This window comes from Giraffa tippelskirchi, chromosome X, assembly GCF_054371585.1.
Source record: "Giraffa tippelskirchi isolate mGirTip1 chromosome X, T2T-mGirTip1v1.2.pri, whole genome shotgun sequence".
In the NCBI taxonomy this organism is placed as follows: domain Eukaryota; kingdom Metazoa; phylum Chordata; class Mammalia; order Artiodactyla; family Giraffidae; genus Giraffa; species Giraffa tippelskirchi.
Window position 1 is genome coordinate 57623182 of NC_137289.1, and position 24029 is coordinate 57647210.

The following is a 24029-nucleotide window of genomic DNA, read 5'->3' on the forward strand; positions in this document are numbered from 1 at the left end:
AGTTTACAGGGGTGAATGACAAAGCAGTGAATCCTGACTTGAGCCCTACCCCACCCATAGCCAATGGTGTTTTATAGTTAAGAATGCTAGTTGGCAAAATTCTCCTGAGTGGTGTATTTAAGTCTTGCCAGTTGCAACTGCCTTGAAGATGAGTGGTTTTAATAGGATACTGGGAGGAAAGAGTGATATTTGAGACACAACTGGGATGGTTCAAGCACCAAAAGCTCAAATTTCCAGGGGATTTGTGACTAGGTTACCTGTTCTTGCTTTCCATATGCAATCCTAAATCACCACAGTTCTTCCTTAACTTTTTTTTTTAATAAATTTATTTATTTTACTTGGGGGCTAATTACTTTACAATATTGTAGTGGTCGTTCTAAGAGAATAGCATTGAAACATGTATATTATCATATGTGAAACAGAACACCATTCCAGATTCGATGCATGAAACAAATGCTCAGGACTGGGGCAATGGGATGTTCCTTAACTCTTAACAGCATACTGAATCTCTGACCCATGTTCTGCAGATCACACTGGATACCAACCCTACTAATTACACACTAGGATGGGTAGTAACAGTATATGAAGAGTGGTGACAAGATTTCAGGAGTAAAAACCATTCAGAGCACAGCATCTCTACCTATACACATGGAATTCTCTAATCCAAAAGCCCAGGCCTGTCTTGCAAGACGAAATGGACAATTACCTAGAGCCACATAGGGCTCATGAATGATGAGCCAGGATCATATATTTGAAGTGTCTCTGACAGGAGCTAGACTTTACAAGTCCTGGAGGAGGCAGGCCAAGACCTTGACAATGAAAGGAGAGAAACTCTAAGGCAACCACTTGCCTGAAAGAAAATTTGCCCCCAAGGCTCAAGAAGCGCTCATTAATCTTGGTCCTTGGGCTGCCACACTGAGATTTGTAAGACCTTTTTTGGCAGATTTTAGGATTCTCAAAAACAGGGCTCTGGGAAGTAAGTGGTGGTTGGCAGTGGTTATAGTCACCTGTGCTGTGCTATATACTTAGTCACTCAGTCATGTCTGACTCTTTGTGACCCTATGGACTGTTGCCCACCAGGCTCCTCTGTCCATGGGATTCTCCAGGCAAGAATGCTGGAGTGGCTTGCCATGCCCTTCTCCAGGGGATCTTCCCAACCCAGGGATCAAACCCAGGTCTCCCACATTACAAGTGGATTCTTTACAGTCTGAGCCACCAGGGAAGCCTATGAATACTGGAGGGGATAACCTATCCCTTCTCCAGGGGATCTTCCCAACCCAGGAATCAAACCGGGGTCTCCTGCATTGCAGGTGGATTTCAGCTCTGCTACCAGGGAAGCCCTATAGTTACCCTAGATTCTCTATACTCTTTGTACTTTAGAATCTAAAACATTTCTCCTTGGGTTATTCTTTGCAGAAAAGAGGATACTTCTCCCAGTATGAAAGTATAGCTATCTGATGATCTAAGATCCTCCCCTAATCATAATAATAGTAGGTAACATTTCATGAGCTACTTATCATGTGCCAGGCACCCTGCCTATCATTTTGGCCCTGGCTTGTCCTCTTTGATCCTCAAAACAAGCCTGTGAGGTATGTGCTCTTCTTCTTGTCTTCATTGGGGGTAATTGCTAGGTCATCCAGCTTGATAAGAGGTTTGGAAAGTATGGCAACACCCTGAAGCAACTAAATTATTCACTCAAAATAAATAAGGTTTTCCTGGCTGTATTGAGGGGATATTCTTTAAATATTTTTGATTAATAGATTTTCTGTAGGAAAATTTGGTTGACACCCAGGAACACGTATATTGTAGAAAGGAAAGTATGCCAATATACTGAAATTCAGTTTTTTCAGAGGTTGTTTCAACCTAAATTCTCCACCCTGCTCATATTCATAGATAGCACTCCCAATCCCTTGTAGCCATACTTTATTCCCCTCTTGGCTGAGAAAGTATGCCTGCCTCAGACATATGCTGTAAAGAGCAACGTGAGTGAAGAACCTTGGTTTGTTGAATTATAGTCTCCTGATAAACTCCTCTTCAGTAGAGACATTTGCTACATCCCTGGGTTGGAATGATTGTCAGCAGAATTCACCAGTGATATTTATTGGACAAATTGGAGGAATGTAGGTGGGTTCAAGAGGGGCTTCCTAGGTGGTGCTAGTGGTAAAGAACCCACCTCCCAGTGCAGGAGACGGAAGAGATGTGGGTTCGATACCTGGGTCGGGAAGATCCCCTGGAGGACGGCATGGGAACCAACTCCAGTATTCTTCCCCAGAGAATCCCATGGACAGAGGAGCCTGGCAGGCTATAGTCCATAGGGTCGCACAAAGTTGGACATGACTGAAGCAACTTAGCAATTATGCAGGCACAAGTACAGGTGTGTCAAGAGTGTCCAGAGAAGACCCAGAGAGGGTGTAGTATATTGGGGCAGGGGAAGATAGCACACTGGCTCGGGCACACAGGAAATCTGGATTTTAGGAGCATGTCTGTCAGTGATCAGCTCTACAGTCTCCAGCAAGTCACTTAACCTCTCTGTACCAAATGCCTAATCTGTATAACAGTTGGGATTGGACTGCTGCTGCTACGTCGCTTCAGTCGTGTCCGACTCTGTGCGATCCCATAGACGGCAGCCCACCAGGCTCCCCCGTCCCTGGGATTCTCCAGGCAAGAACACTGGAGTGGGTTGCCATTTCCTTCCCCAATGCATGAAAGTGAAAAGTGAAAGTGAAGTCACACAGTCGTGTCCGACTCTTCGCGACCCCATGGACTGTAGCCTACCAGGCTCCTCCATCCATGGGATTTTCCAGGCAAGAGTACTGGAGTGGGTTGCCATTGCCTTCTCCGTGGGATTGGACTAGAGGTTCTTTAAGATTGCTTCCAGCGCCATGACTAATAAGCCGAACCTTAGAATCCTGTCAAAGACCCACAAAGTGCCTGAGGTGGTCCCCTTGGACATAAGGCCATATGCAATGCATAATAGCAAATGCTACAGGCTTAGTGTCTGGCCCTCCAGATGGGGTTGTGAGACTGACGCTTATTATGTGCCAGGTTTCTCTCTCTCAAAAACAATTATAGGCTAGTTGGTTTATACTTCCTGGTGAGACCATATAGGGTAGGAGTTAAGACCATGAGTTATGGAGTTGGAACTTGGTTTAGTCTGAAGAGCAGTTCTGTCGTTTCCTAATGGGTGCCTTGGGACAAATTATTTGACCTTTTTAAACATCAGTTTCTGCCTCTGTAAGATGATGGTAGTAGAACTGACCTCATAGGCTTGTGAAGATGAAAGGCAGTAATATATGTAAACCACTTAGCCTAGTGTCTGGCAGAATGGAAGAGTTCGCTCACCTTGGTCTGCCACTATCATCAGTGTGCCTACTGCAATCAACCTAGTTCTTCTAACATGGGCATGATGAAGCTTCAGCATTTTCCCTGGATATAGCTTTCTCTTCTGGGTAAAGTTTGAGAAAAGCATAAGATCTTTCTGGCCTAAAGTAGCTTTAGAGTCAGATCTGGATTTGGTTCCTTGTTCTGCATCTTAACAGCCTCTGGGACCTTTAGATAAGTTATTTTTCTCTGCCCCTTAATTTCTTCGTCTGTAAAACAAAAACAAATATGCTGCCTACACCCATGGGTTTTTGTGAATAAAATAATGAACGGGAAGAGCTTAGTGCTGTGTCTGACAACCAGAAGGCACTCAGGAAATGGGGGCTGTGGTATTGATGGTGAAAGTAGCAGTTGTAATCATAGTGAATAATGATTCCCACCACTAACACTGCCCTCTCTGGGATGGACAGTTGAATGTTTTTAAGCTCATACAGTTTTTGCACACCTAACCTAAATGTTAGGAGAGACATCAGTTGCTATTCCTGAAGGGACAGCAAAAGAATTGTTGCCAGGCTTCACAGACAGTGGCTGGGAATTTAAAACCAAGTTGTTTTCGGAGGCGTGACTGAAAATGGTTCTGCAGGGCATAATTCTCAGCAGAATAATTTATTTATTCCAGTCCCCTTCCACCCAAGAACACAGGGGGAGAAAATGTAGTTCTAAACTGACCCTGTACTTCTAAGACTCAATTGCAGTTGGTTACCTTTGATATGTTGCTCACAGACTTCATCAGGAGCATCTGGGTACAAAGATCTTCTGATCTTCTTTGCCAAGGTCATCTTCATTCTTAAACTATTTCAAACTATTCTCAAACTATTCATTCCCCTTAACTATTTTTGCGCCTCTTGGTGGGGATAAGATTCATTTGATGGCTTGAAATTGATGCATGGGCACAACGGGAGTTCTAAGGGATATTATGTTAGAGTAGGTAGAATTATAGGGGGACTAGGTGTTTACAGACAGAAATTTGAAAACTGAAAAATCTTAATGGTTCTGCAGATGAACCCATTTACTAAAGGAGGGATATGAGATGTTTCTTTTGACGTTCCTTCATTTTTGTCTTTAGCTCTCTGTTAAAAGAGAAAGAAAACAGGCAGTCACTGCAAGTGAAGCTAGGCACCAGGCTTCCTGTCCTTCCAGGTGAGGAGGGTGTTGCCTCCTTTCCAAGGGGTGTAGATTGCATCCAACCAGGTGTCCCCCTCTGCCCTGACCTCATACTTGCTCTCCCTCTTGCTCTCTTCTCTTCACCTAAGGAATATTAACCACAGGCTCCAAAGGCTTCATCAGGGATTGTCCAGTAACATCTCCTCTGAGTCACAGGTGTTCATTCTCCTTTTTGCCCTTGGCTCTCACGTTATAGAAATGAAAAATGGGCTTCAATTTTGGACAGAGACTTAGGAGTAGAATCAGACATCTAGAAAGACACTTCTTCCACTCTTCTGCCAGATTCCTGCCACTCAACCCTCATCTTCCTTCCCAGAGCAGCGCCTCTGTCCTGAGTGTTCCTGTCTAGGCCCCGCTGTGTAGGGTAACAACCCAAGGCTCTGAGGTAGCCCGAAGGGCCAGATTCTTTGGAGAGCAAAGGTGACATTATAAAATCGACAGTTTACCATCATGGAAACTGGGGCCAAGTAACATTTGAGATGGAGTAGCCATTAACAACAATGGGCCTTTAAATCCTCACAGCTTTCTTTTTTTAGTGCCTTTAGTGTGTTTGGATAAATCATATATGATTATTAAAAAAATTTCTGATAATACAAAAATCCTAAGAAAGGTACCTCGGCTCTTCTAAAATCACCTAGAATCTTACCCTTAGAGAAAACCACTGCTCATGTTTGGTGGTTTCCCTCCAGATAGTCTATGCACATATATACATCATGCTATACATGCTGTGCTCTGACTTTCTATTTTCTCCAACAAAACACTGGGTTGTGGAAAACTTCCCATGCCCGTCAGTATGTCAACATTAGCCCTTTTGAGGTCTGCATAGTATTCCATTGTATTGGTGCACCATAATTTATTTAGCCTTTCACCATTGTTAGACCTTTAGCTTGTTTCCAGCTTTTAGCTGTTATGCGCAATGCTGTGATTGAACAACTATGAGCATTCTTTTTTGTGTACTTGTGTAATTATCTTTGGCTACAATTCAAGACATAAAATGATTGGCTCATATGGTTTCCACAATTTTGAAGTTCTCTCTCTCTCTCTCTCTCTCTCTCTCTCTCTGTATATATATAGAGATATATATGCAGTTCTTGTTGTTCAGTTGCTAAGTTATGTCCCACTCTTTTGTGATTCCATGGACTGTAGCCCATCAGGCTCCTTTGCTCATGGAATTTCCCAGACACGAGTACTAGAGTGGGTTGCCATTTCCTTCTCCAAGATATACATACATACATACACACACACACACACACACACACACACGTGGCACAAGAGACACAGGTTCAATCCTTGGGTCGGGAAAATCCCTTGGAGTAGGAAATGGCTACCCACGCCAGTATTCTTGCCTGGGAAATCTCATAGACAGAGGAGCCTGGCAGTCTACAGTCCATGGAGTTGCAAAGAGCTGGACATAACTGAGCACGTGCACGTGTACACACACATGCACGCACACACACACACATATAGAGAGAGATGGAGAGTAGGAGGGAGACAGACAACCAAACTGCTCTCTCTAAAGATTGTACCAATTTGTACACTACCACTGGAAATCATAACCTTTAAGATAACCCTACAGCCATCCAAACAAAGATCTTGGAGCATCATACTGGGCTGCCAGATGGTACTCTCCAAGCACTTCATCTGCTTCTCTCCTGATCACCAACCATAGCATGAAAAAAGTGGTTTGGGCTCAAAACTCCTCACTTTAAATTGTGAGGAAAGGCCTTTATATCTTTTCTTCCCTAACTAATGAATGATCCAGCCTTAACTTCAAAAAGATCATTCTCAATAAATGGAGCTGGGGGCTGAAAGTCATCACTTGGAGCATAGCGAAGCTCGGGGGTGTTACCAGCTCCAGCGGTGTTATGAGCTCCAGCGGTGTTACGAGATCCATTTCCCCCAGAATATTCACCTTCCTCCGTGGTTTCATCTAAAGCAAAGGTTACTGATACGTTCTTCTTGGGTCTTACTCTTACACCTTCTTTCTGTATAGCAGGAAGATGGAGGAGAAAGTCAGTTAGTGCCCAAAGAGTTCAGAGATTGGTCCCTGAGGCAATAACATTTAATGAGCCACTTACTAGCAGGATTGACTTCAGAGGCTTAGGTTCCACTGAGTGTTGTTCTACATGCTGTCTATTTTCTTTGGACGTTCCCATCTGGGTAGCAAAGCTGGAGAAGATAGAAAGGCTAAAGCTATAGTGAAAACAGATGCAAGCTCCTTAATCAAATTCAACTATCCCCCCATCCCTGCCGTGTGTCTTCGGACAATTAGAGGAACAACAGAGGAAGAGGACATTTAGTCTTTTTATTCCTCAAAACCTCGATCACCTCCTGTTTCTTTTTCTTCTTCTTTTCTATATTCCTGTTCTCTCCCCCTTGCTATATTATTGGAATGATCAGAGAATGGGAAGCGGAGAATGTGGAGCAGCTCCAGGATAGTTATCCATAGAATATTGCCAATAAGCTCCTTAAGGGGCTTGTGTTCCTTTTCTCCTCTATATAACAAACCAGAGAATAGAAACCCAGTTTTAGAGAAACTCTACTACTGATGATTTAACTCATCCCACTCAAATTGTGCCTAGGGGAGGGTGTACCTAACAGTGTTGGGATGTTTGTGGTCACTGCCTTCACCCCATTTGGGCCAACTGATCTTGAGAGACTTGCTCAGCACCTCACAGAATTCATGCCTCTCCCAGAACTCCCTGCTTATGTTGAAGATTAACTCCCGCATCTTTTCTTATCAGTACACCTAACAGAGGCAGCTCGGTACCTGTCTCCTGGGGATCTTTCCTCAAATCCTCTAGTGCCCATGGAGGCTGCAGTGGTTGATGGCAGTGGCTGTTGGCGAGTACACAGCTCTTCATATTTCTCCCCAATGGCAGATAACAGCCAGTGTAGGCCATCAATTACAGGTTGGTGGGTCCTTCTTTGGCGGTCTTTGACAACTGAACAAGGTTCCTGTGACAGAAAGAGAAGACTCCAGCCCAGGAGCTTGGGACCTCTGGGGCCCATAGTCTCAGTCACCGTCAGCACACAGGTACACAGAAGCTCTGCTGTACCTAGAGAGGTTCGTAAGACTTCCTAAGAGATGCTCAACATTTACTCCTGAGAAGGTAAATGAACGGTACAAAAGCTAGGTCCTTTAATCAAGTGTCATGTCTTGGATGTATAACCTCAGACCAGGCACACAGAGTCTCTGAGCCTTGGCTTTCTTAACCATAAAATGAGGCTACTGAAACTGCCAGCTTTAAAGAGCTATTTTGCAGGCCTAATGAGAAAACAGATGCGAAAGTGTTGTAAGTGGGTGGTACTTATTATCACCGTTGAGTCAGAAATCATTACCATACTTGTGTCGGGGAGAGGCTTTGCCTGAGATCTGGTATAGGAGACTGATTATGGGCTGTGGAAGGCATCAGCCGTGGTTGAGAGGACGAGGGAAGGGAGGGCTGGACACCTACTTACCACTCGGCACGGACACTTGTTCTCATTGATTAGTCTCTCCAGCAGCAGACATTCAATGATTTCACCAGGCGGCAGGGCATCCATCTTATCCTGCTTGTTGGCCAGACTAAAACCAGGCATTGGAAGATTTTGAGGGAAGAAGAGTGGATGAGTGAAACTGAGATAGAGACCAAGGGCAAGAAAAGAAAGGGGGGGACATCCAATTCTGAATAGCTGCTCCATATCCAGGGACTAGCTTTTAAGCCATACCCAGTAAGAAGAGCCAGACATTTTTCTAGCCAGCTCTCAATGGAGGAAAGAATAGCACAAGTAATTTGAATCCGAGATAATCCCCAAGCCTCATTTCTCACTTCTACACTACACCATCAAACTTTAATTAGAATTTCTAACTGGGATAGGGACAAATTTGGAGCTTTTATACCCTCCCCTAAACTCTGTTCATGCTTGAGTTGGGGGTGCTAACAAGGAATAAAAAAGGCTAAAAGGGGGCAGGGGAGGATTGACAGGCCACCTGAAATATCACCCTGGAATAAGAGGTAGTGGCATAAGTCTCGGGCAGTCTGCCAAGGGAGCAGGCCACTGGCATTGAATATACAACACAGGAGTCAGAGACTGAAGCCAGAAAAGGGAAGCAAATGTAGGGAGGCAGTCTTCAGGAAGAGTCAACGGATGGGTGAGTAGGGTGTGTGCATTTCCTTTCGATGCTTGCCTTCAAAATTACCTTTGCACAATTAGGTAACAGGTTCCCCCACGGCAGTGTCTGGTAGAAAGTGGCTCTTGAAAACAGCCCACAGAGGACTGGGCCACTCCCCCTCAGCCAAAGAGGAGAGGCGGTCTAATTGGATGTGACAGAGGGACCACCTAGCCCTTCCTCTGTCTACTTGTCTTCTAAAAGCTCAGAATGGGAAGGGGGAATTGGACACAAGGGTAGAGTCTTACAGTAGGATGGGTTTCCCAGCTACTCTTTCATCAGACAGCAGGTTGGGTAAGATGACCTTCACTTCCTGCATGCGCTCCAAGTCGCTGGAATCCAGGACAAAAATAAGCCCATATGCCTGAGCATAGTAGTTTGGCCAGATTTCGCGGCCCCGCGTGTCTCCTTTCAGGTCATAGATGGAAACTTCGTAATTATCCACCAGAAGTGTGGTTAGTTCAGAGTTTGAACAACTGTCCGTCCTACTCCTATTAGGGAATTCTATGCATAGGGGAAGAGAGGATGAAAGAATTTGTTAAATGATCATCTGGACCTTGATTAGAGCCTGCCCTCAGGGATCCTATGGAGGTATCCTGCCATCCTGCTCATGCTCACTCATTCATCTTCCTAAACCAGCCCTTTGCCCACACTACCCTATCCTGGCTCAGTGACCTTCCTTGAGTGCCTGCTGCTCTGAAGACAGAATACAAACTCTTTTACCTCCTAACCTGCCAGATTCATTTCTTCCCTGACTGGTATCTAGGATCTCTGGTACCCAGCCTCTTCCTCCCTCTGCTTCTTGACTCGTGTGCCTCCCTACCCCCCATTCCACACGAATGTCAGGCTCTCCCTTGCCCTGGGCCTTCACAAGATACTATTCCTACTGGTTAGAACACTTTTCCACTACTCTGCTTGGTTAACACCTATTTTGTGTTTAAAATGTCAATTCAGATCTTGTTGCTTCTAGAAAATTTTCTCTTAACTCACACTACCATCCCCAAGTCCGGATAAGGTGCCTTTCTTCTGGGCTTAGCACTACCACAGCACATGTATGCTTAGTCACTCAGTCATGTCTGACTCTTTGTGACCCTGTGGACTGTAGTCTGCTAGGTTCCTCTTTTCCATGGGGATTCCCCAGGCGAGAATACTGGTGTGGGTTGCCATGCTGTCCTCCAGGGGATATTCCCAACTCAGGGACTGAACCCAGGTCTCCCGCATTGCAGGCGGATTCTTTACCGTCTGAGCCACCAGGGAAGCCCATGTTACAGTGTTATAAATTCTGTGATTTATTTATCTGGGTTATAAACTGCAACAGGACAGAAACCCCTTCAGTATTTACTATTATATATTCACATTGTCAAGCACAGAAACTGGCAGACAGGTGTTCAATAAATATTTGTTGAATGCATCTGATGGAGCTCTTCTCTCCCATCCTTTCTTTAAGGCCCAGCTCAAGTACCACTTTCTTTAGGAAGCCTCGCTGACTGGCCCAGCTCTCACTTCGATCTCTAGTTAAGCACATGATTCACCTCATTCTGTATATATCCTGCCTCCCCAGTGAAAATAAAAGCTCTGTGAGGGAGGGACTCTGCATTCCCTTACACATAGTAGGTGTTCAGTAAATGTTTATGGGGCCTGTTACTGTGGAGGAGAGTATGAAGTCCTCTTCCTCTCATATTTCCTAGAAACCATGCCAAACTCAGACACCTTCGCCCTTTCAAGGCTATGGCCAGACCATACAGTCCCACAGGGCATTCCACCTCTCACTCAGCCCCCAGAGAAATGCAGTTCAACATTTCTGTAGACACATTCCAGTCTATTAAACTGACAGCCTGGCCTAGCTCTCTGCCCACATTAGTAGCAAGATGATTTTACAGATTCTCTACATTCATACCTGGGAGTTCTAAGACAAGAATCAGTAGCTTCTTATTTCTACTTTCAAATTTACATGGGACATTTTCCATAGGATTGCCAGAATAAGTTGCTTAGCTGAGAAGTTAACAGGATGCTTTCAGATCTTTGGAAATGTATGACTATACACACATTTATGTGTATACATAATATGGCTCTATATGTGTGTATATGTACATATTATTACATTTTACTATCATCTCATAATGTCCTCTTCTGTTTTTATGTTAGTCAATGATTTAATTATAGCTTTCACAGAACATATAATTTTCATCACAATTTTGTGTTATTTGTTATGTCTATATTAGACTACTTAAAAATAATAAGTGAATAGGTTAAAACCCTAAAGGTAATTTTTAAATCATGTTTTCTATATCAAAGCAAGCTTTATGTTTTTTCCCTGTTATTTCTTTTTATTTGCAATCTTACCAATTCTTCAATAATTCAGTCTATTGTTGGCAAACCCTAGAAACCATCAGAAGTTGCTCTCTGACAATTGACATTTCTCTTATTTCCTCTATTAATTTATAAACACTCTGAGGACAGGTACTGATCCAAATCCACCTCTATATCCCTAGAAGAATGCTACATAAAGCATAGTTTGGGGATCATCTGCTTTAGAGTTACACAGGGGTGATGGTTAAGTCCTACCCTGTGCCAAATGAATAAGAATCCATACACTTGGGACCCAAGCATCTGTATGTTTAGCAAACTCCTATGTTTAACAAAATCCCCAGGTGATTCTTCTCACCTTACATTTTGAGACTCACTGCCTTAAAGAGCAGTAGAATTTATGCCAGTTGTCTCTCAGCATGATCTGGTGCACTTGTTAAGATTTTTGATTCCCTGGGCCTTATTCAGGCCCACATATCTGAACCTTCAGGTCCCCTGTGAGTTGGTGTGATTCTGATTTTTGGCTCTCAGTACCCGCTATGCACCAGGATCACCTGTGGAGCTCTTAAAACCTATGACACTAGGCCTCATTCTTTGAGAGAGAGATCTGGGGTGGGGCTCAGACAGCATTTTCTTTTAAAGTTCGAAATATATAGCTGGATTTGAAACTGCTTTAAACGCCCTCATACAGAGCACTGCTGGTGCTAATGCTTGGATCCCTTGCCCCATATGACCATGCCAGACAAAATAAGTTATAGTGAATGATGTTGTTGATAATAATGGCTTATGTCCCAAAATATTTTATAGCCAGTGTCTTCAAACTGGCTACAGTTTGAAAATTTTTAAAAGTTTGAAGTTTTAAAACATGTTTTAAAAATTACACAAGTTACTACTTGTAGATTGGAACTTCCTAGGCTATTATCTGTTTTCAGCAATTATAAACATTTGCAGGAGCTTGTGGGGGCAAGCTATTGCATTTTGGGTACAGAGGAGTCTACTAGTCTCTGGAAGTCCTACATGGACAGAGGTGGCCTGAGATATTCTTCAGAATGTGACATCAGTGGAAATTTGCTTCTTAGCCATAAAAACTTCTCTGTGAATGAAGTTTATGAATCAGCTCCAAGTTATTCATCAAGCACAAGACAAGTTAAACAGCAACAAATTAGACTGCAAGCTTTATCTTCTAGGAATTAGGATGGAAAGCACATGCTATTGTAATAGGCAAAACAGCATAAGGCTAATTACAGTTGAGTGCTTCCCAAAGATGGCTGACTATTAGAAAGGCCTGGGGTGTTCTTAAAATATATATTCCCAGGCCCCACCCAGACTGGATGGGAATCTAGGGGTGGTGCTGAGTTGGGCTCTAAAATTATTCCCACCTTTATCAGTGATCTTGTGATTTATCCTGGCTCCTTGATTTTCTTGCTGCTGCTTACCTTTTTTTTTTTTTTAATTATCATTTCTGCCAACCAGAGAATTGGGAGACTCAGAATCAAGTTTGCTGCCTGTAAGGTGGAATACCAGGCTGAACCACTGGCTGAAATGTCAAGGTATTAAACTGGAGATTTGGTATTAAACTTGCAGTGCATCTCTGAACTGACACCATTTCTCAAGCTCCAACCCTCTATATGAACTGTCACAAAGAGTTTCACGTTATTAAACTTCTTCATCATCCCACACTTGTCTCTCTTATCTAGACCAAATTCCACTTTAATTGAGCTCTGAAACTAGACACTGTTTCAAACTTGCTATCCTTCCTAATCAACTGCAGTGCTTTGCATAGTCTCAGTTCATTCATACTGACACTATGAAAAGACCTTCAATTAGGATATCTTGTAAAGGGAGCAGGTGACAGACATTACATAAACAGGCTGATAACACCTGAGGAGAGGAGTGTATGTGTGTCTCTGTGTGTGTGTGTCTTGTTTGTGTGTGTTGGGAAGTGTTTACCTTCAAATGAGGTAACTTGAGGTCCGTGAAGTAAGGGTAGGAAGGAATGATATTTCATTGGTCACTGGGACCCAGGGGAGACCTAAACTAGTATCTAATGCTCTCTTACCTCTCTGGAACGCCTCCACAAGAACAGTTTTGCCTGAGTTGTCCAGTCCAATGATGATGATGGTTGCATGTCTAGAAATGGAAAAGAAAAATGAGTCAAAGCCTTAAAAGTACTGTTAGTTCTTACGCTAAAGAAAGAATTATACTTTTGATGTTTGGGGCTCTGCCTGCAGTAGTCCCAATGCAGTCATAAAGGCACAGCCAGGTGGTAGAAGGTGGAGTGGGAACTATTCCCCAAAGCCTCCAAGGACACTTTGCTTCCCTGATTCACTTGCCTTGTAGAACTGGCCATCTTCCCCCAACCCTGCCCCTAATCTTGTAGACACTACTTAGTCATGCCCCCTAATAATATATATCATAAGGATTTGTCCTGTGAGGGACTATGGGCAGGTACATTGGAGGAAATGGTGGAACAGGTCTAAGGAAATAATTACAGTATTACCTTTCGGTCTCTTCAGTTGTCTTTAGACGAGACCAGCAGGAGGTCAGAAGCCGGAACATGATTCAGCTTAGTTCTTTAATATTAAGGGAAACGAGTAAAAAAGAAATCAGCCCCATGGTTAACTCTGAACCCAAATTAGCTTATGAATACGCAGAAACTGATAAATAGACTGGGACTGTCAAAAGTCCATTATTTCATTCTGTCCAACCTTGTTTATGTCATGGGTGGGGTGTGGGGGAACCGATTATCATCAACTCTAGTGGCAAAACAGTGATTTCTTATTAAAGCAACCTTCACAGGCATGATGGCATCAGGTCTGGCCTATCCCTTCAGCCATAGTTCATCCCTGTTAGGAATATCTTTATTCAACCTTGGAGTTGGGGATGGGGTGGAGAAATGCCTTGCCTAAGTAAAAAGGGTAATTTAGACAGTTGCTTCACAGTTAATCCATGTTGTAGCGTGTATTAATATTTCATTCCTTTCTATGGCTAAATAACATTCCATTGTATGGATATACCACGTTTTGTTTATCCATTCATCAACTGATATTTGGATTGTTTCTACTTTTTGACTCTTATGAATAATCCTGCTATATATGTGTGTAGGATTGTATAAGTTTTGTGTGGACATATGGTTTCAGTTCTCTTGAGTATATACCTAGGAATGTAATTGCTGGGTCATATGATAACTTTGTGTTTAAACTTTTTCAGCAGCTTCATGTCTATTTCCTGATAATTGCAGAGCTTCCTTGCTTGATCTCAGACAGTCTGTATTTGTTGGTACCACTAAGAAAGGTCAAACTGGCATCATACAAATTCTTCCTTAAGAACATATCTTAAAGAAGGATAAGTAGGATAACCAAGAAGGAAAATTTCTGGACTAGGGATTACCAGGTCCTTTCACTTCCAGCACCTCTCCTGGGTACTCTAAGATGAAATCACCTAAATTAAACCCACCATTTTCAGAATTCTTATCTACAGAATGGAGATAATGATATATTTTGCTTACCTTGAGGTGGTTAATTATGTATCTGATTAGAAGTTGGTTCTTTTTGAGAGAAAGACTTAAAATGGGTGGAGTAATAGGAAGATGTGTTGTGCCTTCTAGCCTTCTTCCCAGAGTAACACAGCTCAGTTGCCCCCTTATGAAAGGTAATGCAATGTCCTAACAATGGCTGTCAAGGTTCTGACATATCCATGGTAACCACTGCTTGGTTTATAGCAACCAAACTCATATCTCCCTACCTTGTCTGATTATATAGCTAATTACTAAATGAATTTTTAGTCATCACGTTTTTAAGTTTACAAAGTATTTATATAGAACTTACAGTGTGCCGGCACTCATTTAAGCAATCTATACATACTAAACTCATTTAATACTAATAACATGGCAAAAAGTAGCGGCCATCATTCACAAAGAGGTTAAGCAATTTGCCCAAATTTACCCATTTAGTAAGTGGTGATGCCCAGAATTCAAACCCAGGTGGTCTAGTTTCAGAGTCTGTGTTTTAAGGATCTCACAGGCTGTGTGAGTGAGATTTCAAGGACCAGAGAAACTGCCACAGCTCTGGGCCTTTCCATCTTTTCTGGACAAACTGTATTGTACTCCTTTTTAAGTCAACTTTAAAAGAAACTTTTTAAAGAACAGTTTTAGATATACAGAAAAGTTACAAAGATAGTACAGAGAGTTTGCATTATACCCTGCACCTGTTTTCCCCCTTTATTAATAGTATTAATCTAACACATATAGACTGCCAGTTATTTTTCCAGCAAAAATGGGTTTATTTGGTATCAACAAAGAATTACAACTTGGGGTCTGCAATCATGGCAAGTCACACTCAAGTACCCATCACAGCAAGGACGAGGAAAGATAGTTGGGTGGGCTATACTAAACAAAGAGTCTACTGGGGGAATTTAGAGCTCGAAGTATAGTGGCTTTTCATTGGCTGAGTTGTGGCAATCTCTCATTGGCTGAGCTCTTGCCAGGCAGGAAATGGAAGTCTTCCTGTTGGGCTCTGCTGTTGTCATAGGGTGTGAGAGCTCCTTTCTGACCTCCTATTCTAATTGTGATTTTTGTTTATTAATTTTTACATTTCCTCCTTTTGATCTTGATCTTTCTCTGAAAGGGCTTCCCTGATGGCTCAGCGAGTGAAGAATCTGCCTGCAATGAAGGAGACACAGGAGACGTGGGTTCGATCCCTGGGTCGGGAAGATCCCCTGGAGAAGGAAATTGCCACCCACTCCAGTATTCTTGCCTGGGAAATCCAGACCGAGTAGCCTGGTGGGCTATAGTCCATGGGGTCGCAGAGTCGGACATGACTGAGCACATTCTCCAGATGATCTTTCTCTGAAAGCAGTGCTGGTTAAGACTCAGGTTTTCTGGTTTCAGTGACTTTTTGTCTCTCAGTGCCAGAAAGGACCTTTCCTGGGTGTGGTATTCCATGATGGAGAGAAAGCATACACACTGGAAACCTATTGAAGTTACATTTGGGTAACAAGGAAGGGTAGAAGGGACAACTCTCAGGCCTCTTTTTATTAGTATCTAAAGTCCATGTATCATCAAGATCATAAACATTGGAGATCATATGAAAGATTTGGCAGACAAACTTCTGACAAGCCTGATCTAACTATCTTGGGAAAGCTGTTCCATCAGATGTTGTCTGCTTCAATTCTGGGAACTATTTACTGTCAGGTCACCAGATGATGTGCAGGTCCATTCAGGGTGTGGTGCTTTCTCTCTGTGTGTCATATGAATCCAAGAGTCTGTTGCCTGGAGTTTCGTGGCACAAGGGTTGGTCAGCAGTACCTGATAGGGGTCTTTCCAGTGAGGTTAAAGAGAATCCTTTTGGATCTCCAGGTTGCAAGGGTGCTTAAGGTCTTCGTCTCTGAAGAGCGCACTGTGAGAACATTGCTCTAGCAAAACATGGTTATTTTTAATAGACGCAATTAGGCCTTTTCAACATTGGAATATTTCTCATTTTATCAGCTGTGGGTTAAATGATGCAGGAGCCAAGTGCATTGAGTGTCCTGTGACTATCTCAAAGGGTGAGTTTGAATTCCACAAGGGATGGATATAAGATTTAGAAGGATCAGTGGCAGTGCTTTTGGCCAACATATTTGGAGGGCCCATACAGATTTTGCCAATTGAGTTTTTTTTTTTTTTTTTTAATTTTTATTTTTTTGGCATGTGGGATCTTAGTTCCCTGACCAGGGATTGAACCTGTCCCATCTACGTTGGGCGCACCGAGTTTTAACCACCTGACTACCAGGGAAGTCCCGCCAATTGAGTTTTAATAATTCCATTAGTGCATTTGACTAAACCAGAGGATTGAGGAGGCTAAGTGCAGTGAAAGTGTTGTAAAACTGGCCAAACAGCGCAGATATCAAAATATCTGACCAGTAAAATGGGTCCCTTGAACGTTATGAATTGTGGGAGGATTTCCCCAGGTAGGGATAATATTTTCCAGAAAGACCAGCCATGGAAGAAGCAGTAGCCTGTCTGTAAGGGAAGGCTTAAGTCCAGTGTGAAAACATTCACACCGTGACCAAAACATATTTATATCCCCGAGATAGAGAAAGTTGTATTAAATCCACTTGCCAGACCTTGCATGGTCCGTTAGATAGTTTAAAATGTTTGGGAGCAGTAAGAACAGGCTCCCCTGGGTTGTCCTTTGGATTAGTGGGGCAAGTGAGGTAGGCACTTTTTGCAGCTTTGTAAATGTCTCCCCACTAATATTGATTCATGAAAGCTGGAATTTTGTCAGTAGACCAACGATCTAATGCATGTACAGTGGTTAGGAGTATAAATTTTGGAATCTCTAGTAGGACTGAGTTGTTATTTGATCTGAATCAGAGCTTTCTCTTTTTATCAAACCAAGAGTTGAATTTTCAGTCTTTTTTCTTTTCTGAGACCAATTGTTGGGCTTCTCCAGCCAGTTTTTCTAGGTTATCATTGGGGGAAATACCCCTTTGTATCACGCAGAAGTTTGACTGCTTTTTATTCCTTTAAGGGCAGTAGTCCTTATGGAACTGTCAGCAAGGTAATTTCCCTTAGCTTCCAGGGAGTCAAGTTAAGAATGCCCTGGAATTTTAATAATAGATTAAGTGGCAGGTAAAAGTACTGCATTCACTAATGTTTGAACATAGGAGCCATTTTAAATTTTATCTCTAATGAAAGTTAGGAAGCCATGTTGCTTCCACAACATTCCAAAATCATGAGCTTCTCCAAAACCGTATCTACTATCAGTATAAATTTTGGCAGTTTTGTACTTGGGTTAAGTACGAGCTTGTGTAAGATCACATAATTCAGACTTTGGGGCTGAAGTAGCCATTGGTAAAGATGCTGCCTCAAAAACAACGAAAGGAGTTGCAATAGCATACCCAGCACAGTATTTACCATGATCACCTTTTAAATAAGAACTATCAGCGAACTTTGAGAAGTCAGCATTACCCAAACTGTTTTCTTGCAGGTCATCACAAGGCATCAGAATATGATCCATCAGCGTTAAGTAGTGGTGAGAGACTTCATTGGTGATGGAGGGCAGAAAAGCAGCAGGGATAAGGTTATTACAACCTAAAAGAGTTATGTGAGGAACTTAACAAAAGGACTTCTTAGGAGGTGAGGCGGCTGACTGAGAAATATTGAGTGTGATGAGAATTCAGAAGGGCTTCTACTGCATGAGGTACAAAAATGGTTGAAAGGGATCCTACCTCAATCTTTTTGATGACCTTAACCAAAAAGGCAGTGGCAGTAATGGCTTTAAGGCAAGCTGAAAAGACAACTTAGAAGGCTGCAGGCACCCAAGGTGCTTAATTGGTAACAATCTTTTTTCTAATATCCTGGCTGTTTGCAATAATAGCAGGGTAGACCTGTGCCACAGTGTACACTTGCTGGCTTTAATATCCTGTGGATAGGTGGTGGTCCTCATGTTTTTGGGTGAGTACCCCAAAGGCATTACCTTCCTTTTCATATATAAAAACAGAAAAGAGAATCTGATCATTGGATGCCCAAGAGTGTGTAGGTTCATCAAACTCTCCTTTAAGGCCTTAAAGACTATTTTGTCTGGTTCTTCCCATAAAATTGGGTTGAGGTTGCTCTTTAGTAAAATATACAGAGATTAGACCATAAGAGAGAAATTTGGAATCCAGTTTGAGTAATATCCAACTAGCCCAAGAGAACCTCACAGTTGGCACTTCATTTTGGATTTTTGGAAGCTTAGGACATCATGAAGCCTTCTGGGTTCAGGTATAGCCCTTCTTCTGGTATCAGATGTCCTAAATATCGAAGCGGGTTTGGGAAAACTGCACTTTTCCCTTGGCAACCTTATGTCCCTTTAAAGGCTAAAAACTTTAGCAAGTGGATGCTGTTTTCCTGTTAGAAGGCTTGAGAAGGAGAACAAAGAAGCAAATCATCCACACATTGCACCAAAGTAGAACCCCTAAGGAACTTTGTATCATCCAGATCAGCCTTCAGGATTTCTGAGAAATAAAGGCTCTCAGTAAAACCCCAAGGCATTACTGTACAGATGAATTGTTTTGCTTTCCAAATGAAGGCTAAAAGGTATTGGTTAGAATGCACTGCATACATCAGTTATAGTAAAGAGTTTGCTTCTGTTGGAAATGGATGTTAGTAGTGTATGAGAATTAGGAATAACAGGGTGTCAAGGGATAAGAGTCTTGTTTATTGCTCAGAGATCCTGGACAAACTTCCACCCTCAGCCCTTGGGTTTGTTGATGGTAAAATCAGGGGATTATAGGGATTAGTACAAGGGATAATGATGACTTGTTATCTTCTATGATAGGCTTTTTACCTCGAAGGCCTTCTTTCCTTACAGGGTGTTGATTAATTCTGGAGAGAAATTTGGGGGGTTTATTTGGATCTTGGGAGAAGGCAATGGCACCCCACTCCAGTACTCTTGCCTGGAAAATCCCATGGACGGAGGAGCCTGGTAGGCTACAGTCCATGGGGTCGCTATGAGTCGGACACGACTGAGCAACTTCACTTTCACTTTTCCCTTTCATGCACTGGAGAAGGAAATGGCAACCCACTCCAGTGTTCTTGCCTGGAGAATCCTAGGGACGGGGGAGCCTGGTGGGCTGCCGTCTATGGGGTCGCACAGAGTCGGACACGACTGAAGCGACTTAGCAACAACAATTTGGATCTTGATGGGACCTGCACTGTGAATTTTACCAATATCAGTTGGAAATTTTGCCCATAAGGAGGGTGGTAGCTGATCCAGTAGGAACAAATGATCAGTGTTTCCAGAATCAGCTGTAGTGCCATCAAAGACAGAACAAATGAAATACGTCAGAGGGTCATTTAATTTACCTGATTGACTGCTTTGATGACTACTGTCAAGCTGTGGAATTATTTCCTCCTTTTGGGAGAGAAAAAAAATTCTGGCATGACACATCCCTAAGAAGTCTTGGCCAAATAAATAGGTAGGGGTGGAGGAACTGAGGAGAAACTGGTGTGTGTTTCTCAAAGGGCCTAAAGAAAAGAATAGCTTCAGAGATAGGAATCTTTTGAATTTCATTAGAGAACCCTACTATTTGAACTGTCTTAGTACTCCAAGGCAGAGACTGTTTATTGTAGTGGGATTGAACACCAAAGACTGTGGCTCTGGTGTCACTTAGCACTGGAAAAAAATTTATCCTTAACATGGAGAAATGTTCGTCAAGAAAATCAAGAGGGAGGGATTGGGAATAGCTCTTATAGTTCCTTTGACTCTTGTTATTGAGAATTAGGGGGATGTTGGAAAGACAACTTAGAAGGCTGCAGGCACCCAAAGTGCTTAAATTGGTAACAATCTCTTTTCTAATATCCTGGCTCTTTGTAATAATAGCAGAAACTAGGAGGGTTTTGGTTTTGTTTAGGGGCCTCCATTTGCTGGAATTGAAGATTAAGAATTTTAGCAGTTTTCCTTTTACATGTGTGTGAGAGGCCTGGTTTGCCAGATTAACTAAATCTGGAGTGGACAAAGTTTCCCATGAAATCCTGGTCCTTTTTACTAGAAGAGAAAGATCCTGGTTCAGCCCACTAATAAAAATAGAGTTGAAAGCTACCCAAGTGAAATCAACATCTGAAGGAAGGTAAGCATTTTCTTTAAACACATTCTGAAGTTGATCATAATAGTCATGAATAGGTTCATCAGATTTTTGTGTGCAAGCCTGAATGTTGTTCCAATTAATTAAAAGCTTTTGCACAACAAAGGAAACTATGCTGCTGCTGCTGCTGCTGCTGCTAAGTTGCTTCAGTCATGTCTGACTCAGTGCGACCCCATAGACGGCAGCCCACCAGGCTCCCCCGTCCCTGGGATTCTCCAGGCAAGAACACTGGAGTGGGTTGCCATTTCTTTCTCCAGTGCATGAAAGTGAAAAGTGAAAGTGAAGCCGCTCAGTCGTGTCCGACTCTTAGCGACCCCATGGACTGCAGCATACCTGGCTCCTGTGTCCATGGGATTTTCCAGGCAAGAGTACGGGAGTGGGTTGCCATTGCCTTCTCTGAAAGGAAACTATAAGCAAGGCGAAAAGACAGCCTTCAGAATGGGAGAAAATAATAGCAAACGAAGCAACGGACAAACAATTAATCTCAAAAATATACAAGCAACTCCTGCAGCTCAATTCCAGAAAAATAAATGACCCAATCAAAAAGTAGTCCAAAGAAGACATACAGATGGCTAACAAACACATGAAAAGATGCTCAACATCACTCATTATCAGAGAAATGCAAATCAAAACCACAATGAGGTACCACTTCACGCCCATCAGAATGGCTGCTATCCAAAAGTCTACAAGCAATAAATGCTGGAGAGGGTGTGGAGAAAAGGGAACTTTCTGACACTGTTGGTGGGAGTGCAAACTAGTACAGCCACTACAGAGAACAGTGTGGAGATTCCTCAAAAAGCTAGAAATAAAACTGCCGTATGACCCAGCAATCCCACTGCTGGGCATACACACTGAGGAAACCAGAATTGAAAGAGATACGTGTACCCCAATGTTCATCGCAGCACTGTTTATAATAGCCAGGACACGGAAGCAGCCTAGATGCCCATCAGCAGACGAATGGATAAGGAAGCAGTGGTACATATATACAATGGAATATTACTCAACCATTAAAAAGAACACATTCGAATCAGTTCTAATGAGGTGGATGAAACTGGAGCCTGTTATACAGAGTGAAGTAAGCCAGAAAGAAAAACACCAATACAGTATACTAACACATATATATGCCATTTAGTTAATCGGTAAAGATAACTCTGTATGCGAGACATCAAAAGAGACACAGATAAATAGAACGGTATTATGGACTGTATGGGAGAGGGCGAGGGCGGGATGATATGGGAGAATGGCATTGAAGCATGTAAATTATCATACGTGAAATGAATCACCAGTCCAGGTTCGATGCATGATCCAGGGTGCTTGGGGCTGGTGCACCAGGATGACCCAGAGGGATGGGATGGGGAGGGAGGTGGGAGGGGGGTTTTGGAAGGGGAAATCATGTACACCCATGGTGGATTCATGTCAATGTATGGCAAAACAAATACAATATTGTAAAGTTAAAAAATAGATTAAAAAAAATAGATAAATAAACTAATTTAAAAAAAAAACAGGCTTTGGGAAAGCCCTGCAAATTGCTCTCGGAAATCACTTAGTGATTGCCTGAGCTTGATCCTATACGTTAATGGGCTGGTCTCCAAGTTATAATTCTAGAGAGCTTTCAGGATTTCCCCAGTTGTGGATTTCCATCCAAAGCTGGGCCTGGTCTTCGTTGACAGGCATATGAACTAACTAATCTAAGTCAGAGTCGATAAGTTTGAATAACTATATTATATTCTTCAGCAAATCTGTAAGGATTTCAGTTACTTTGGGAAAATCTTTGACTATGGCTTTGCAGTTCCACTTTAGTCCAGAAGATATAAAATAATTAACAGTTTAGCCTCTGGATCCTCTGAAGGCTTAATTTTAAAGAGACAGGTTCTGATAAGTTCAGAGGAAATGGCACAGGAGAGTTTCAGAGAAAAGGGAAAGTTTGGCAAGAGAATTAGTATGGGGGGATTGAGGGTTATAGATGAGGTATAAGTGGTATAAAAGGGAAGAAGGAGGATGATGCCAGAGGCAGTCAGGGGAAAGGAACAAGATGACACTGGAGACAGTATTTGAGATACACAGAAGCCGGGGACAAGGAACATGAGGCTTTGGCAGCCATTTTGTCTTTGGTTGCTTCAGTTGATCTTATAATCTTATTTTGCAGAGATGAAATTTTAGGCTCCTGATAATGCATTATCAGGAAATAATGAAATATAGAAATAGGCATTCCATTCAGTTTTGGAAATTTTACAGATATTGTTGTCCAATTCGGTTTTAAGAAAAGTAAGTTTGGGATTTTAGTATTTCTCCATAATGCCCATTCATGTTCTCAATTGCCTTTGGTTAGGTTGGTCCATTTACTTAGAAATGTGCATGAGGAAGGACTACAGATTTTTAAACATAAAATCAGTCAGGATTCTTGTAAGGGCACCCTCAAAGTATTTAGGTAATTGGAATCACATTTCTCAGAGGTTTTTCTTTAGAGTAAAACAGTAATTTTCAAATAGCCTAAAACAGCTTAAATGGGCTCAAACACCCTGCAGGCCTATACCAGCCAGTTCTAAGGGAACAGTCTAGTTTTAAAGGAGCCAGGCCAAAGGCTGCTCAGCACAGCTTAATCCTGAACGAGGCAGGCTGAAGACTGAACAGCACAGTTTCAATGAAACAGCTCCTATTCCAAAATAAATTCAGCTGAAGGCTAGCATAGTGTCATTTGGAATAGCCTCGTTAAAAAAAAAAAAACAACAACAGGCCAAAGTGCTTAACAAGTTACTCAAAGGCAGAATAAGGCTTTAATCAGAATAAGCCCCCAGGAGAAAAACTTACCCTCAGGCCTCAGGGCTGGTGACTAAAAAAAAAAAAATCTCAATGGGCTTTTTAGGTAACTTACCTATCTGCTTACCAGCCTCAGAATCGTTGCGGGAGGTCTTCTCTGTATCCCTGCACTGGACACCAAAATGTTCACCTTAAACAGATTGCCAGTTACTTCTCCAGTAAAAACCGATTTACTCAGAATCAGCAAACAATTATACCCAGGGATCCGAAACTATGGCTGCCACAAACAAAGCCCTCTGCCTCAGGCGAAAAGGACTGTTACAGAAAGGAAGTTGGGAGGTCTAATAAGCAGATAGTGCATTGGGCGAATTGAAAGTTCCAAGAATAGTGGCTTTTCATTGGCTAAACTCGTGCAAAAAGGTACTCTGTCTTCTTCCTGTTCCTGGCTGCTACTGTCCTAAGTTGTGAGAGCCCCTCCTCTGACTTGTTGACTGATTTGAGGTTTCAGTTATTCATTTTTGTAACATCTTACACTAGTATGGTACATTTGTTAAAATTAAAGAACCAGAATTGATACATTGTTGTTGCTGTTGTTGTGCAGCTGCTAAGTCGTGTTTGACTCTTTGCAACCCCTTGGAGTGCAGCACGCCAAGCTTCCCTG

At 42.4% G+C, this 24029-nt stretch overlaps 1 protein-coding gene across 2 annotated transcripts; it reads right to left on the reverse strand.

Moving 5' to 3' along the window:
* Window positions 1-3971: 3971 nt before the first annotated feature.
* ARL13A (ARF like GTPase 13A) lies at window positions 3972-23675 on the reverse strand. 2 transcript variants are annotated; one of them, XM_081567274.1, is made up of 9 exons: window positions 23484-23675; window positions 13506-13578; window positions 13065-13135; window positions 8947-9202; window positions 8008-8113; window positions 7316-7503; window positions 6624-6714; window positions 6458-6530; window positions 3972-4451 (listed from the first exon to the last, which is right to left on the reverse strand). In XM_081567274.1, the coding sequence occupies exons 2-9, from the start codon at window positions 13562-13564 to the stop codon at window positions 4444-4446; spliced, it is 852 nt and encodes a 283-aa protein (XP_081423400.1). In that variant the 5' UTR covers window positions 13565-13578; window positions 23484-23675; the 3' UTR covers window positions 3972-4443. The 2 variants fall into 2 exon arrangements, with proteins under 2 accessions (XP_081423400.1, XP_081423401.1); XM_081567275.1 differs by lacking the exon at window positions 23484-23675 and adding an exon at window positions 14514-14666.
* Between the last annotated feature and the right edge of the window lie 354 nt (window positions 23676-24029).

What these genes read in the sequence shown, in the direction of transcription:
- ARL13A (XM_081567274.1), bottom strand. Translation starts at nt 13,564, where the DNA reads ATGTTCCGGCTTCTGACCTCCTGCTGGTCTCGTCTAAAGACAACTGAA. An exon ending in ACAACTGAAGAGACCGAAAG is followed by an intron (nt 13,136 to 13,505) that starts GTAATACTGTAA and finishes TTCCATTTCTAG; the next exon opens with ACATGCAACCATCATCATCA. An exon ending in TGTGGAGGCGTTCCAGAGAG is followed by an intron (nt 9,203 to 13,064) that starts GTAAGAGAGCAT and finishes CCCTATGCATAG; the next exon opens with AATTCCCTAATAGGAGTAGG.